The sequence below is a fragment of the Macadamia integrifolia genome, chromosome 10 (assembly GCF_013358625.1).
Source record: "Macadamia integrifolia cultivar HAES 741 chromosome 10, SCU_Mint_v3, whole genome shotgun sequence".
In the NCBI taxonomy this organism is placed as follows: domain Eukaryota; kingdom Viridiplantae; phylum Streptophyta; class Magnoliopsida; order Proteales; family Proteaceae; genus Macadamia; species Macadamia integrifolia.
The window spans coordinates 7,776,527-7,793,934 of NC_056566.1; the positions used below are offsets into that span (position 1 = coordinate 7,776,527).

At 41.2% G+C, this 17,408-nt stretch overlaps 1 protein-coding gene and 1 long non-coding RNA gene across 3 annotated transcripts in view; both read left to right on the forward strand.

Moving 5' to 3' along the window:
* LOC122091133 (protein FAM133) overlaps positions 1-17,408 on the forward strand; it is a 74,127-nt gene that overhangs the window by 32,990 nt on the left and 23,729 nt on the right. The window contains exons 3-5 of one of the 2 annotated variants that reach the window (XM_042660972.1): positions 5,925-6,066; positions 6,147-6,193; positions 6,501-6,557. In XM_042660972.1, the coding sequence (XP_042516906.1) occupies positions 5,925-6,066; positions 6,147-6,193; positions 6,501-6,557 (246 nt within the window). The remainder of the gene's footprint in view (positions 1-5,924; positions 6,067-6,146; positions 6,194-6,500; positions 6,558-17,408) is intronic. The other variant, XM_042660973.1, reaches the window with a different exon arrangement.
* On the forward strand, positions 7-535 carry LOC122091134. The gene is made up of 2 exons (XR_006143836.1): positions 7-252; positions 361-535. It is a non-coding gene; the product is annotated as an uncharacterized LOC122091134 (long non-coding RNA).

Genomic DNA, 17,408 nt, shown 5'->3' on the forward strand with positions numbered 1-17,408 from the left:
AAACACTTCACTTACAAAGTTACAACAGCAGCCAACGGCCCAACACAGTCACAGAAAGAAAAAAAAATATATATATATATATACGCAGAAGGAACAAGCAGGGAGAAGAAAGAAGAAGAAAGAAGAAGAAAGAAAAAAAAAAAAAAAATTAACTTACAAAGAGCTATCGAAGTGAAGTTTGTCGAAGGAGATGCTGCCGGCGAAGGAGATGACGCCGAAGTCTGTCGAAGGTGTCGCCGGATGTCACCGAAGGTTGTCGAAGGCCGTCGAAGGAGAAGGAGAAGGAGATGCCGCCGATGGCTGTCGAAGTCTTTCGAAGGCTCACCGAAGGCTGTCGAAGTCTGTCGAAGTCTGTCGAAGGCTCGCCGAAGGCTGTCGAAGTCTGTCGAAGGCTCGCCGAAGGCTGTCGAAGAAGATGGCGATGCCGCCTGATGTCGCCGGTTGTCGCCGAAGTCTGTCGGAGGAGAAGAGAAGTCGCCGGAGGATGATCGTCGCCTCGTCGGACGTTGGGGCTTGGGGTTTTGAGTTTTGGAGGCAAATGACTCAGAGAGAATGAGAGAGAGAGAGAATGAGAGAGGCACGCGGTTTTCAACTTTTGATTGGGTTTTTTTTTTTTTTTTTTTTTTTTATGGAAAGGGTTTTTAGTTTTTATATGATTTTTGATCCAATGCATCACATGTGCATCAGATTTTATACACGTCCCAATAATAATATGTAATTTGGAATCTTTAGAAAAACAATTTTTATTTTTATTTTTATTTTTAAATAGCCAGTACATAAGGTGACCGCCTTGTACACTAAGGCGCTGTAAGGCGTCGCCTTCGACGCCTTACAGCGCTTTAGTGTAAAAGGCGATCGCCTTTCGCGCTACTCCTGAGTCGGCTGATTGCCTTACCTCTACTGGACGCCTTACCAGCGCCTTAAAAACTATGATCCATACACATATTGATATCCATATGATGATATAATGATGCACTATAAGATACTTAACCAAGGGTTATATGCTGACAAACCATAATCATATTCGGATGATGAGTTCTAATCATATGGAGTTTAACTGCTACAAATGCAATTGACTCCCATATCCAGTACTCTTGCTGTCAAAGACCAAAGCTAGACTATAAGCAGCAGAATGAACCTTCAGTCTGTCATCTGCATCATCTAGCAATAATGCAGTTGATTCCCATATCCAGTACTCTTGCTGTCAAAGCTCAAAGCCATACTATAAGCAGCAGAATGAGCCTTCAGTCTGTCATCTGCATCATCTAGCAATTGAAATTTTGCATCGTCCCTAATATCATAAAACAACAACTCAGCCTTATCCCAATTACGTGGGGTTGGTTACATGGATCCTTGCCCTCCAATCAGCTCTATTCAGCGTCATGCATGCCTTTCCTCACTACTTCGCCTAAGGTCATTTTAGGTTTGCCCCTAGCTGTCACACCCAGCCACCACTAGGCTAAAGCATGTGGCTTGAATACCTTAGCATATCCAGCCAGCCAATTCCATCACGAGGCTGTAGGCTCAGTTTCAACCGCACCAAGATCAATAACAATCACTTCACTTAGTACAAGATCATAAGTAAACTGGCGATTCACTACATGATACTGCTTCACATATATATACAGATGTTTCAGAACAGTACATCTACATTACATTCTTCCAAAATCTCATATATACACAAAATAATCAAAATAACCACTGAGATCACTCAGTAGCCCGGTGTCCCATAGGCACAGTCATCGCATCTGCAGTTAGGAGTTCAGGACCGTGCTCCATCTCAGCTTCTGGAAACCACCAACTATCATAGGCAGCCCCAAAGTCTCCATGCTAGTATCTCGCTGCTCCCTAGTATCTCCATCTAACAAAAATGGAAATAATAATGGGTGAGCTTCACCAAGACCAGTGAGTGGTGGGGGCAGGCAAGCATACGCAAGTCAATGATGCAATGAATGCTCCAAAACAAGTACATGATGCCACATGAGTCCATTTGATTACTACTTTCCCTATGTCCATTACTAAGTCCATATTTGGGGGTTTTAGTGCTACAACAATGTAGGTGGTAACCCCTCCCCCTAAATCAAACCTCGGGCCTTGGCGATGCGAGCTAGTTGCAGGCAGGAGTCCCAGAAAGAACCTCGTCCCCCAGCCAACCCCTAGGTTAATAACCCCGACAACCACGCTTATGGTACGTTGCATCGTGCTGTGTTCGCCCCTGGGTATAGTACGTTGTACCGCAGGCATGCATTGCTGATCAGGCAACCACAAATAGGATTAGCCAGTACATCACCCCTACTGGCAAAGGGTTGTAGCACCCAGTCTGTGATGTCCTGACCGAATGCATTCTAAATGATGCGGGTACATCCACCATACATCAAACACAGTATCCACACACATCGGGCACACGGTGCCGGAATCCCCCTTCGGCCTCATAGTGTCCCGCCCCACATATCCACCTCCACAATTCCACAATAACCATATCCGCAATTCTACAATAATTGAGATAACAATTAAAAGAGACATAATAAAAAATCACTTCACATGATCATACAAATTATAAAACTAAAGGAAAAAACACTCCATAAATCAAGTCAACACCCACTTAGATCAAAACCCGAATCAAAAGTGCTCGATAGATCCCCTTGATGGCGTATTCTTGCGGGGAAACTTAATTTCTGAAGCAATTAGTGTGCAATACAATCAATTAAAATGTATATCTATACCCGTAAGCACATTCCCCTCTTACAGACCTGTACTGACCCCATACAGAGATCCTCTTACAGAGCTCTGTAGGGGTCCCCGGCAGGTGACAGGACCCCACTGGTGGGTGGGCACCAAACCAGTGGCTAAAAGCCCTGTCAGGCCCTTCACCGCCAGGTGGGGCACTGGCCAGCTGCAGGGCACCTGCCACTGGGAGTTTCCGGCAGGCTCCCAGCCAAGCTCTGGAACCCAACCTGCTGTTGCTTCTCCTCGTTCACTGAGCTTACACCCTTTTTCCTCTGTCCTCAACAATACATTAGGGGTCCAACCCTCATTATAGGTGTATGATTAGGGTAAATTCCCCCTCAATTTCAGCAAGGCAAACCAATCTAATTCACACACATGCTGTTCAGCTGGAATCCAGCAGCTAGCATGTGTTTTGCTACTGATTTGGGTTTCCCAGAAAAATCAACCTCTCAATTGGAGCTGGACAGCTCTAGGAACATTGCTAGACCATATTCCAGCTCCAATTGAGTCCCAATTTGGGAAATTAGAAGTGAATTAGGGAGAAGTAATAGATTAACATCAATTTCAGTTTCCAAGTCCATAAATTTTCAAATTAGTTGGCCCAGTTACAAGATTAACTGGGTAGGAACCCAATTCCCATCACAGATCACATGATCCCAGCCTTGCATTGACAAAATCCCTAATTTTAGTGGTCTTCAGAGATGGGTCAAAGTGGATCTGGGTCACTGAAGCCACTCTGAACAGTCAAATTTTAGCATCAGAGTTGATTCCCAACTCATAGAACCCATTACTACCTACGAATCCCACATTCAGCAACCCTAGCATGCTTCTGCCCTAATTAACAACTACCTACACTAAGTTGATTTTGGAGAAAGACCTTACCCACTGGGTAGACTGAATCAGAGAATCCCAAAATGCATGAGCTTCCCTTCTTATCCTTTCCTTCTCCTTCTTCTTCTTCTTCTCTTCTCTCCTTGATACACAGATTTCAGTGGTACAAAATGAGAGTTCAATACATGTAAACGGGCTTATATATTCAGCCCATATGACCCTTTAGGCCTTTTAGGCTGGCAATGTAAAATGAAAATCTACATCATTTATAATTCCATCCTGTAGGCCCCACTGTAGCCATGCATGTTGGGTACAGTATACTCAGCATGGAAACCCTAACCCACTGGGTAAGGTTGAGGTGCATTGCTGTAAGGCAGTGGGGCTCCACATAAATTTAAATGCCTTTTTCATAGCAGCACCGGCCTGCCTGTGAGGACCTGCTGGTAGTTCTTGCTGAACTGATCAGGCTGATTAGTCCCTTTGTCTGTACACAGTGGTCAGTGTACATTGAGTATCTACCTTTGGTTCCTCTGGTCATGGAAAGCCTTCCAATAGTATTGGCGTGATGTGCATTGATAAGTGGGGTCATCCTTGTCCTCTACGGATTCCACCATTGCCAACCATCCAACAATGGTGCTCTCCAGGTCCAGCTTCTTATCTAGTAAATAGGGTAATAACTATTTTAGACCTGGGTATCACATTTCCCACCTCCTTAAAAGAAGTTCCATCCTCGAAATTGAAGTACTTACCTGGTAACCCAAACAGTCTAGGGTATTTCTTTTTCATCTCGTCCTCCCGCTCCCAGGATGCTTCTTGTTCTGGGTGGTTCCTCCACTTGACCTTCACATAAGAGATAGTGATCTTTGCGATCTAGGGTTCTCTCAGGTTGCTCCACATATCTCTAGTCGATATCCAGTTCAATAGGTATAATGGTTAAGATACGAGCGGGAATAGGGATATACTTCTTCAACATAGAAACATGGAAGACATTGTGCAATTTCTCTAACTCTAGTGGTAGTGCTATCCGGTAAGCTACCAAACCAACCCGAGCTAAGATCTCAAATAGTCCCGAATATCGGGGACTCAACTTTCCTTTCTTGCCAAATCTCTTCGCTCTCTTGACCAGTGAGATCTTTAAAAATACCTTGTCACCCACACTGAACTCCAGGTGTTATCTTCTAACATCAGCATAGCTTTTCTGCTTGGACTGAGCTGCCTTGATCCTTTCCCTGATCATATCCACTTTCTCATAAGTGGCTTTTATCAATTTTGGACCCAGAATTCTTCTTTCACCAACTTCATCCCAGTACAACAGTGTCCTACACGTCTTGCCATACTGTGCCTTAAAAGGAGATATTCCAATAATTGCCTGATAGCTGCTGTTGTAGGAGAGTTTTATCAAGGAAACATGTTCATCCTAGCTGTAATGCATATCCAATACACAGGCTTGAAGCATATACTCCAAGGTTTGTATGGTCCTTTATGATTGACCATCTATTTGAGGATGGACGGCCATGCTGAATGTTAGCTTTGCACACACATTCCCAGAACTTAGAGGTAAACCGGGAATCCCGATTAGAGACTATGCTAACGGTACTCCATGCAACTTGATGATATTGAATTTAGGTCTACCCCTTGCTCTTTTAGATCCTTCAATCTGAATCAAATCACTCTTCCGTACTGGAGAATCCAAAAGCCTCCATTGAATATGGCTATGCCACTTCAAACGACTTTCTCTTAGCTTATCATGTATCGGAGCTACTCCCTAACCAGCTCTAATTTGGTCATTCCTTGCTTTGTTCTTTCTAGTTTTACCAATCATCCATCTCAACATCCTCATCTCAGGTACACTGAATTTATCTACAGGATGCTTCTTAACTGCCTAAAGTTTATCTACATGATGCTTCTTAACTGCCTAAGAGTCCGTCCCTTATATCATACATACTCTTTAATATATAACAAGTGATCCTGAATTGGGTAGAAATGAATATGAGCCCAATTGGAAAGTGACTTGGGAATCACTCAGCCGATGATGGGTGATTATGCCACCACCAACCCACCCCCAGCCCCCCCCCCCCAAAAAAAAAAAAAAAAAAGAAAAGAAGATTATGGGTACAGAAGTGGTTGCGGGCCAAATCTCATGGGCTATGCTAATCATGTTTGGTGTGCCTGATGGATTGCCTACATCACCTGTTGCTTTACTTACATAGATTAAATCTGTGTTGAACAGTTTGTGCTTTCTATTACTTCTGATGTTTCGCTTCTGGGTGTGCTGATGTTTGCCTTCTTACTGCATGCTTGATTGTTTTATTGGGTCTGACATCCAAGGCTTTTAACATGTTATTTTCTTTTTCTTAACTATTTAGGAAGATGAAATGAGAAAAGGGGAGTTGGAAGCAGATAAAGATAGAATGATGAGAGAGTATAGGGCTCAATTAGATGCTGAAAGGGAGAGCAAGCTTGCTCTTGGTAGAAATCGCTCTAGCATTAAATCTAATCACAGAAAGGGTAAGTAGAAAAATTGCAGAAAATTCATCTGGCTTTCAATAACCGGACTAACTTCTTTTCTGTGAGATTTATCCATGCAGACAGGAAGGGCAAGGATTATAAGAGAACAAGCAACAAAAAGAGAAAGGTGTGTCCCATCATTACAATTTTCTTTAGTCAAAGGTTTTATGGGCACTCTATGGATGATGTCCTAGTTGTGCTATGTGGATTGGTGATGTGATAATTCTGACCATTGGATCTAGGGAATGGTCTGGATTGGCCACCAACCAAATTCCATACTTTCAATCGTGTACTCTCCATTTATTGTCATGCACCTTCTTAGTAGTCTAAGGCTCTAAGCATTGTCATGCACCCTTTTGGTTGTCTTGGATTTTTTAACGCATTTTTTGCAACTTGGCCAACTCTAATTGAGCTGAAATTTGACATGTGAGCAGGGGACCTTTGCGTCTACATCTCTTCAAAATTTTAGCCTCCATCAGACCTGTTATCTGGTACAAATAGGTGGGCAGTCCATGTATACCCTATGGACAGGCCCATCCATAAAACGTGCTCCCATTTTATGATCATATTCTTTGCTTGTCCTGTATATTTCATATACAAGCTTCAGTAAATGGAAAGTTGCTTGAAGATTTTCTTGTTTGCCATTTGTGGATCACCACTTCCAAGGTCCTACCAGTTGCCTTAGGGTGACAAGTGACCATGATACCTTGATACCTGCCCTTGCCTTACATTTATATGGTTACAGGATGAGGCATGGTGTTGATCCAAAGGCAATTAGTGTTCTTCATGCCTTACCTCCCAGTAGGCTGAAAGGAATGAAAAGTATCTCTCATGTGAGACGTAACTTCCAAAGAAAGGCCGTAAAGAAGCATATGAGCTCTGTTTTCTCCAGTCCTTGCAGTATTATTAAGAAACGTGCCTTACAAGTCAACTGTAGGATACACCCCTTGTGACCCTTGCCATGCTCCTGGCATTACTATAAGGCATGGATGATATTGCAGTTTTTGAGCTCCTTCAGTCTCCCTTTCTGTACTTGTGCGCCTTTTTGGTTGGGGTGCTCTGTTTGGGCAAAAAGCATCGCCTCTGTGTATCATTCAACACTGCAGCTGTTGGCCTTGCTTAGCTGAGCAAATGTAGCCTGTCTATGATTTCGCATAATGATTTAGGCATCTTTTTTTGATAATTAGATAACGATTTAGGCAGTTGGGCTATAAGCATAATCTTTGGCCTCTTGCACATTTATCATGTGCAATAACTTAGGTATTGTTATCTTCCACATTGGTTATATATTTGTTACCGTTTATTAGTTATACTGTATAACTACACGATTTTGTTGTCATAGTCATAGTATTTTGATTGTTGTAAGCTAGTATGCCTAGTCTTTGTCATATATGCACAATTCATTCAATTGATAATCAGAGCAGAATCAACCTCCAAATACATTGACCAGCCATCAGAAGATGCAATTCCAAGGCCTTTGATGACCCCTTTCAGCTCTGCAATCAGATAGAATCACAAACCAATTGGCCCAGAATAAACCAACAGAATAGTATGTTCATGATCCCTAAAGACCTTACAAATGCTGGCCACATAGGGTTGCCCAGGGAGGTACCATCAAAAGTGTACCTTAAGTCCCTGTTTGGTCAGAGGGGAGGTTGGTTGGTAAAGTTGGGGGACTGGACCCACATTTTGAGGGTTATAGGACAGGGAAAGTAAAGTGGAGATAATGCGGGGCCGGTGGGCCCTAGGAGACCCAACTGGGATGGACGTGGGCCCACCTAAATACTCAGAAGCCAAAGACTAGAAACAGTGGTAATTTCATAATTAAAAGGACAAAGGTTATGGGAGGGTTTAGATTTATTGATTAGGGGTAAACTAGGAAGGGACAAGACTCAATGGCAGATTGTAATAAAGAGGAGAAAGAGAGGGTCATTAATATGGGAAACTAAAAGAATGAGAGAAAGATGGGATCGTATGGTGGGAGTGTAATATGGGAATGGGACTTAAGGTAAAGGACAGGGGAGAATATAAGGAGAAGGGAAGGGTAAATCTGGAAAACAATTAAAAAATGATCTCAAAAACAAAAACCGTGAGGTTTTCTTCAACCTAGCCTCAAGCGAAAATGCAGATAACACATTTGGGGTTCAGGCACAATTTCTTTCTCACCAGTAGTCTGTTCCTTGTGAAGTTCCAGGCAATGGAAGGTGCTCTAAAACCCTACCGTATGCACGCTCTAATGGTTCCAGTGTTCAGCACCTAAGGGAGATATAATCCTCTGACACCAGATTTGGGCGGTACCTTTAGTTAGCCCAAACTACAGGTTTACCTCTCCCAACAGAGATCTTCTTTGAGACTCAGATTTTGGGACTTCAATCGCCTAAAGGATGGCCTCCTTCGATCCAAGATTAGGCTGAAAAGAGATAGGGTAGAGAGAGATCGAATCTTGGTAAGACTGGTTACAGATAACAAGATGGGTTGGGAGGTAAACCAACCCTAGAAATCCCAGGTCAGATCGATGCCCACTTGAAATTCTGAAGCAATTTTTTAAGACTACTGTTACCGCCAGTTACAGGGAAAGGAAAACAGAACCGTGAAGAAGGAAGGGAAAGGAAGAGGGGGAAGAGGAAGAAGAAGAAGAAAGGGGGGGGGGGAGAAGGGAGACAACCATGCAGGGGGGTTTTCAAATTCCATTCATTCTTCATTAATTCCCCCCATAACTTTGGTTACATGCTAATTTATATTAATTCAAAATAAAAAAACTTTAAGACTGAAATAGAAACTCCTAATTGCTTCCTAAATTAAAGTCTAATAAAAGAGTAACACAATAAAACTAAATTGAAAATTTCTACTTGCCTAATAGCTACCCTAAAATAATCCAAAATAAAATATTACATATCTTTGTCAAATAAAATAAATATTCTAAATATACTACTGGTCAACTACCAAACTTGGATCTGGCTCTTGGTCCGGGATCTTGAACAGGTTTGGGTCGATCCATCGTAGTGCTGATACATCAGGAGAAAGGTGATATTTTTCTTTAGCATGTTTGATTGGCATTTCCTGGGAATAGGACAAATCTTACAAGATAAAAAACCAAACATGGGGAGCACCACAGTTTTTTCCGAAGAAAGCATATCAATCTATTCACAGTAATAAAGAAACCAGCGCCTACTTTGCCTAATGAATTCAGAACGACACAGCAAATGAATGAAACTTCAGATTCATGGCAGCATATATTGATTTGAGATCGAATAGCCCACAATTGAAACAAATTCCCACTACCTACCATGCCTTTAAGTGTCACACCCTGCCTCCAATAGGCCAAGGGATCGGCTACCATGTGAATGAAGAGATATTTGAGGCTTTTATGGTCACTGTAAATTTCACATCTTTCTCCATACAAATAGTGACGCCAAATTTTCAATGCAAAGATAACTGCTGCCAATTCCAGATCATGGGTAGGATAATTCTTTTCATAATCCCTCAATTGTCTGGAAGCATATGCAGTCACTTTTCCATTTTGCATTAACACATCCCAAACCTTGTTTGGAAGCATCACTGTATACTACTATACTCGAGGTACCATCTAGAATAGCAAGGACTGGAGCGTTACCTGTTAATTCTTCAACTCTTGGAAATTGTTTTCACATTCTTCTGTCCATTCAAATTTGACTCCTTTTCTAATCAACCGAGTCATAGGGATAGAAATCCGAGCAAAATTTTCAATAAATCTTCTATAATAACCTGCCAAACCTAGAAAGCTTTGGATTTCACTGACATTCTTTGGTGACTCCCAATCTAACACAACTTTAACCTTTCCTGGATCAACTTCAATACCTCTTCCAGACACAATATGCCCCAAGAAATTCACCTTTGACAACCAAAATTCGCATTTGCTAAATTTAGCATACAATTGCTTCTCCCTCAACCTCTGCAACACAGACTTCAAATGAGTAGCATGTTCTTCTTTACTTCTGGAATAAATTAATATATCATCTATAAACACTATGACATATTGGTCCAACATGTCATGGAATACCCTGTTCATCAATCCCATAAAGGCTGATGGTGCATTAGTCCGTCCAAATGGCATAACCACAAATTCTAAGTGGCCATACCTAGTCTTGAAAGCTGTCTTCTGTATATCACTTTCCTTAATCTTCAATTGATGATATCCAGATCTCAGATCAATTTTAGAGAATATGGTAGCACCTTGCAACTGGTCAAACAAATCATCAATGCAGGGTAGTGGATATTGGTTCTTAATAGTCAATTCGTTCAATTCCCAATAATCAACACACATCTGCATACTCTCGTCTTTCTTCTTTACAAACAATACTAGAGCTTCCCAGGGTGACACACTGGGTCTAATAAAACCCTTCTTTAGTAGATCCTGTAACTTCTCTTTCAATTCCTTTAATTCAGCAGGAACCATTCTATATGGTACTCTAGATACAAGTGCTGCCCCCAAGTACTAAATCAATGCAAAACTCTGTCTCCCTATCTGGGGGCACACTACATCGATCTTCAGGAAATACGTCAGGAAATTCTCTTATGACTTCCAACTCTTCTAATGTTGCAGTCTTCTTAGTAGTATCCTTGACACATGCTAAGTAAGCTTCACATCCTTCCGCAAGCAATTTCTGAACTTGGATAGCAGAAATTAACAATTTCTTAGCCTTGTCTCGTTTATGTCCTTGAAATGTAAAATCATCTCCATCCCGAGGTCTAAACAATATCTTCTTCTTTGCACAGAGCACACAGGCTTGGTTTGCTGACAACCAGTCGCTACCTAATATCACATCAAAATCCTTCATATCTATGTAGATTAAATGAGCGATCATATCTCGACCATACCATTCTCTAAATCCACTATAAACCCAGTGGGTGTACTAACCATCAACTTATGTGCTAACTTTTTCGGTTCTATGCGCATTCTTGTAGAAAAATGTGAAGACACAAAAGAATGAGATGCACCAGAGTCAAATAGTACAAATGCTAGTGTCGTGGAAACTAATACTGTACTTGTCACAACCCCAAGAGCAGTCTCAGCTTCCTCAGCTGATAATGCAAATACCTTCCTAGATGCTTGTGGCTTCTTAGTGGATGCTGATGATGAAGTTACATATAGCTCTTCTGGCTTCCTTTGAAGACAAAACCTTGCTAAATGTCCTGGCTGTTCACATACATAGCCCTTCATAGATATAAGCTGGGTAGTGGTGGTTGCTGGCCGGGACTAGGTAGATGCTTGACCTGAGTTAGTCTTCCTAGGCACAGTAGCAGTTGATGCAACTCCTTTTATAAACTTCCCAAAATGTCTTCTAGTTCCCGCTGCCTTGGCTTTCCTAGTTGCCTGGACTTGGTAGTTCTTCCTCTCCTTGTCTTCAATTGATTTGGCAATCTGAACCACTTTGGCATTTGTTTGAAGCCGGTGTCCAACCAACATAGCTCCAATGCTAGGTCTCAGCCCTTTCTCAAACTTCTTGGCTTTTGCTCTATCCTTCTTCATATGTTCAGGTGCAAAATAGTACAATGCCTCTAATTGTTGCTGATACTCTAACACTGATCTAGGCCCTTGTACCAATGCCATTAATTCAGATTCCTTTCTGTCTCGCACAATTATGGGAAAGTAGTTCCCATAGAAGACTTCCAAAAACTGTTCCCAAGTGGGATGTGGATGCATTGCTAGAAATATGGGTCTGGTAGCTCTCCACCATGCATGAGTTTCATTCTGCAACTGGTAGCTAGCACACAAGATCTTCTGTTCATAATTACAGCCCAGAACTGAGAAAGCCTTCTCCACTCCTATCCATTTGGCAGGAGCCAATGGATCATGAGTCACCCCACTGAATTATGGGGGGCTGGTACTTTTGAAATTTTTCCATTAGTTTGCTGGTATCAGTCCACACTTGTACTACTGGAGGGGTTTTTGAAGTCTGTTGCACTGTAAGTGTTCCCATTGCTGGTGCTGCTTGGGATGCTTGTCCATTGATTGTCTGAACAGTGATTGGAACTCCAGATGCAACCAAAGGGTTAGGAGCAGGAGCTATAGGGGCCGGTGGGGGTGTTGCCAAAGATACATGGTTAGCTGGTGATTCCCTGGCATGTATGGCTGTGGCCAATTCTTTAACCATTGCCTTTGCTATTGCTATTGCTACATATTTTGCTGTATGGTTCACTGCAGCCCTTCTTGTATCCCTTGCACCACATTTGTTACAATGGCTGCCACATCCTGTGCTGTGATCACTAGTGGTGCAGATGGTGACATAAGTGTTGCTGCTACAGGGGCGGATGCATGTACGGGTAAGGTCACTCCAGCTGCAATCTCCCTTTCTGCCAAATCCTCTACTGGCACATGAGGGGTAGCTTTGGCAACCCGACCCCTCTTCTCATACTGAAGTTGAGCACATCTGGGTGGCATTTTTGGGAATTCCTATAAGATCAATAATCGATTAATTCCCAAAATCTCAACACATATACAATAAGAATGGGTCATACGACATGCTTCACATAAAATTAGTGTCTTGGCATCTAACCAAGAGTGCACATACATTCACAATTTAAATACAATGATTCCATTTCCCTTCTCCTAGTGGACTTCTTTAATTTTCCTTTCTATACCCTTTATTACTATTATGACAGTGAGCGATATTTTCCCCTAAATTTTATGCTTTTATATTAAAGTTTTTAATTTATTACATCCTATGACACTGGATATCCTAAGTTTTGTGGGTTATGATGCTTTTCCCAAAGTCTTGCTCTGATACCACTCTGTCACACCTTGCATCCAATAGGCCAAGGCATGCAGCACTGGACACCTCATCGTATCCATTCAGCCTGTTTCCCCAGGATCTAGACTAGGGAAAATCATAACACCACAATTACACTACTAAAGATCAGAGTTCATATATACATGCACAGTCCAATAATAAGATATTTTACATAAGCTCCAATGCCAACTAAGTGATAAGATATATTTACAATTATCCAGGTGAGAGTTACATACTTTACCAAAAAAAAAAAAATATTTACACAGTTTACAGTATCTCAGTGATAGACTATATACATCAGAGTATGCATTAGCGAAAAATATACACAAAAAGACATAGGAATAGTCTATCCTATTCCTCAAAAGAACTGGTAATGCAGGAGTAGATTACAACAAACTACCACAGCAGTTTATAACCACAAACAATACAAATAGGACTATGAAACAAAGAAAAAAGACCATCAAATAAACCCCCAAGGATACAATACCCATACAGGAGCAAAACCAGCCCAAAACTCAACCCGATAGGAGAGAGAAACACCTGCAATATGGCTGCGTAGAGAGGTGCGGCCAGGTCTCTAGGAGTCCGATTGAGCTGCACTCTTGCGTGTAGATAGTCCCTAGGGAGGGTACAAAAACCCCCAAAGTTGAGAGGATTTTGACGGTTGGTTGTGACGTTCCAAGCTTTCTTGATTTTCTGACCTAGGAGAGAAAACTGAGATGAACCTTCAAGAACAACAGTTGAATGTTTCCAACAGTGACTAGGTAAGGATTGTGGGACCCTTATGAGGCCTGAAATACCCTGATTGAAGACCTGACTGAACAAAGTACAAAAGAGAGAAAGAGAGGAGATCGATCTCTCTCCTATTCCCACTAGGATTGCTGATTGGTTCTGATTTCTAGAGACTTTTTATCAGAATCTGAATTGTACCTCTTGAATGTTACAACAAATAAATTAGAAAAAGAAGAATAAAATAGATGGGGGGTTGAGAAGGGTGAAAGAGAATAAAGGAAGTGGCTATCTTAGCCTGGGCTTCTCACCCACAGCTATCTCAGCTGCTCAAAGCATTTAGTTGCAAACTTTCTTTTATTCTAAAATCTCCCCAATAATGGTACATATGCCTCTCTATTTATAGAGGGGAAGTTTATAATCATACTAAGACTAGGAGCTAGTTTCCAAAGAGGACTAGACACTCCTACTACAACTAGGAATTCAAAATAGGACTAGGACTTGACTTTATGACTCCAACATGGAGTAGGACTAACTAACTAATAGTCCATATAGGACTTTACAACCAATTAATGGCCTAATGGGCCTTTATTGAATTAAATAGTAACTAATTAAACTAATGAATTAAATCTCATTTTCCTACCTTCTACCCATAATTTAGGTCCATTAAAGTGGTCAATTTCAAAGAAAACCCATGGGATTAAAGGCCCAACATATACATAACACAACCTAAGGTTTATTTGCAATAAAATAAGCCTAAGTGACTTATCTACATCAACTGGCCTCCATAGGCACAGTCGTCACATCCACAGTCGGGTCCATGGTTGGTTTCATCCTCTGGAAGATTGGCCAGGTAATCCATGGCCACTATCTCATGATCAAGGCTGGCAGTCGGCAAAACACCGGTCTCGTCATCTAGAAAGGTAAATAAAGGGGGTGAGTACATCATGCTCAGTGAGGGGGTGGGGGCAAGCAAGCAAACACAATGTATACTCCACACCTTATATAATGCACATGGGTTCATTTAGCATTACGCTACTTCCTAGTTCATTACTAAGTTTGAGATCAGTGGTATAGTGCTACGCAATATAGGTGGTATTCCCTACCTTGTACGTTGGGCCTCAGGAATACAAGCTCGTTGCAGGCAGGAGTCAGTCAGTCCCAGAAAGAACCTCGGTCCCCCATCTAACCCCTAGGTTAGTAACCCCGGGCAGGCAAGTGTACAGTACGTCGTACCCTACTGTCATCTGTCTATGGGTATAGTATGTCGTACCACGGAAGTGTACTGCTGATCAGGCAACCACGGGTCGGGATTAGTCATTACCTATCCCCTACTGACAAGGGGTTATAGCACTCCGGTGGTGATATCCTAGCCCACAATTTCTACATGATGCATGTCCAAACATCAACCATTCACAACATGCATACAGTAACCAATGGGCACTTATCAGTGTCCAATCTTACCTGTCTTACTTGTTCTGGCTTCCCGTTCCACAAGTCAGTTTCAGAACAATAACAATAATTATATGCACAACCATAATGCATGGAGCACAGGCAATGTTTACAATAATAAACACTCCATAAAATAACTCAGGACACCTGCTCACCTTGGTGTCTGAATTCCTGAAAAATTCACTTCTTTGGTTCACTTGAGTGCTTTTACTGCAACTTATTTCCTATTTCACAAGATACTCCAACTCATTATTTATAAAATAAATTTCTATAATTCTATTGCACCCTATCTAAGTATAGTTTCCCTATTCCCATTCTAGTTGGGCATTTGACTGTTCATCTTTGTACAGTCTGGGTTTCCCAAGCTTCCTTTCTTACTGGGGTTACTTGTGGGGAAACCCTTAGTGGGTCCTAAACTTAGTTAGAATATGCTAGGTCACCTCAATAGTCTAATTAAGGTTTTAGGAGTTCAGACACTGTATTTTCCTTCTTGGCGTTCCAATTCTATTAAATAGTATGTATACAGACACATAAATAGGATCTAAGGCCTGCTAACCCTTTATGCAACAGAATCAGTCTCTAGAACCCAAACCGGCAGGTTTCCTGGGCAGCAACTGGTTGGCTGGTCGGAATCTGCCAATTCCCCTTTTATTCTGTAGAATTCAATTTTGCCAGTACCCTGCTAAACTTTACTTTAACTAATTTGAGCTCCCATCTCTTCCCTGGAGTCTGAATTGGTCATGGGAGGTTTAAAAGCTTAAACTGGTTCTCCTTTTGACCCATTCTTGAAACCCAATTACTAAGATTAGGTTAAGCAAATTCCAATTCTTTAGAAAATCCAGGGTTTCAGAATTATCTATTTTTTTTTTCCCATTTTTGCAGAATTTATTCCCTATTCCACCTTCCTTCACAAGTTGAAAACCTAAAGTTGGAATCAACCTTTAAAAATCACAGAACTGAATCCCCCTTCCTATTGAATTCAATTAAAATTATTAGGACAAAATTTATTATATTAGGTTGAGAGCTAAACTTAAGTTAAATCTCTATTTTAGGGCTTAGATGAAGTCTTACCCATTCAGCTTTAATTTACATCAATTTCTGCTGAATTGGTACTGAATTGATAGGAACCCTAGGTTCTAGGGTTTACAGGGATAAATCCATGATATATTGGGTCCCTGAAACCTCTCTTGGGTTGGGGTTTTTCCTACTGGGCAGCAATACCCTGCACAGGGATTCCCTGTCTGTCACCAATTGGCAAAACCCTAACCCTAACTATCTTATTCATGCAAAATTACTTTCCTAACTGTAACACAGTAGTAGGTTTACTCACCTAGGTGCACACTTGGTCCAATTACAGCCTGAGGTAGGTGAGTTGCCTCCTCACTTCCTTCTCTTCCTCTTCTTCCTTCTCTTTTCTTCTTCTTCTCTTCTCTTTCCTTTTCTTCTTACTGTTAACAACCCCCGATTTGGGTGAGTGATTGCCCTTATTTCCCCTTATATAAGGCAGCCCAAACAGACCTAAGCTTGCCTTAGTCTGATTCCCTATATATATATATTACCTAATTAACTAATTTATAATTAAATTCGTAATTTATTTTTCCCATTTATTTACTGACATTAAAATGTGCATTTTATACCTCATTTAGGCTTCTTTCCATAAGGGCAAAATGGGGATTTACATAGTAGAGGTGTGGGCCCCACCACATAAAACCCAGAAAATTGCGTATAATACCTAATTAAACTAATATGTAATTAAATTTGGAAGTGATTACAGAAGTGGAGACACCCGAGGAAGTGAAACTTGCCACTCTCACCATTGAATCCTCCTTATTTGAGAGAATTAAGGAAGCCCAACCCACAGATGATGTGTTGAGGAAGACAATCAATGCCATCAATATTGAAAGACAGAAGGATCTTAGATTTTCATTGAAAAATGGAATTTTATGGTTTAAAGACAGATTATGTGTTCCAAGGGAAGGGAACTTGTTAGAATTGATCTTGAATAAAGCTCATAGCACTCATTACTCCTTGCATCTTGGAAGTACCAAAATGTATAAAGACCTAAAGAAATTGTACTGGTGGCATAACATGAAGAATGATGTGGCTAAATGCATGAATTGTCAGATGGTGAAGGCAGTGAGACAGAAACCCTATGGACTATTACAACCTCTTCTAGTGCCAGAATGGAAGTGGGAATATATTACTATGGAATTTGTGACTAGGCTACCACGGACTAGGAAGGGGAATGATAATATCTGGGTGATTCTTGACAAATTAACAAAGGTAGCACATTTCATACCTATAAAGATATCTCATTCTATCAATAATATAATGAGATATCATGGTGTGCTTGTTAGTATTGTTTCTAACCGTGATTCCCGGTTTACTTTT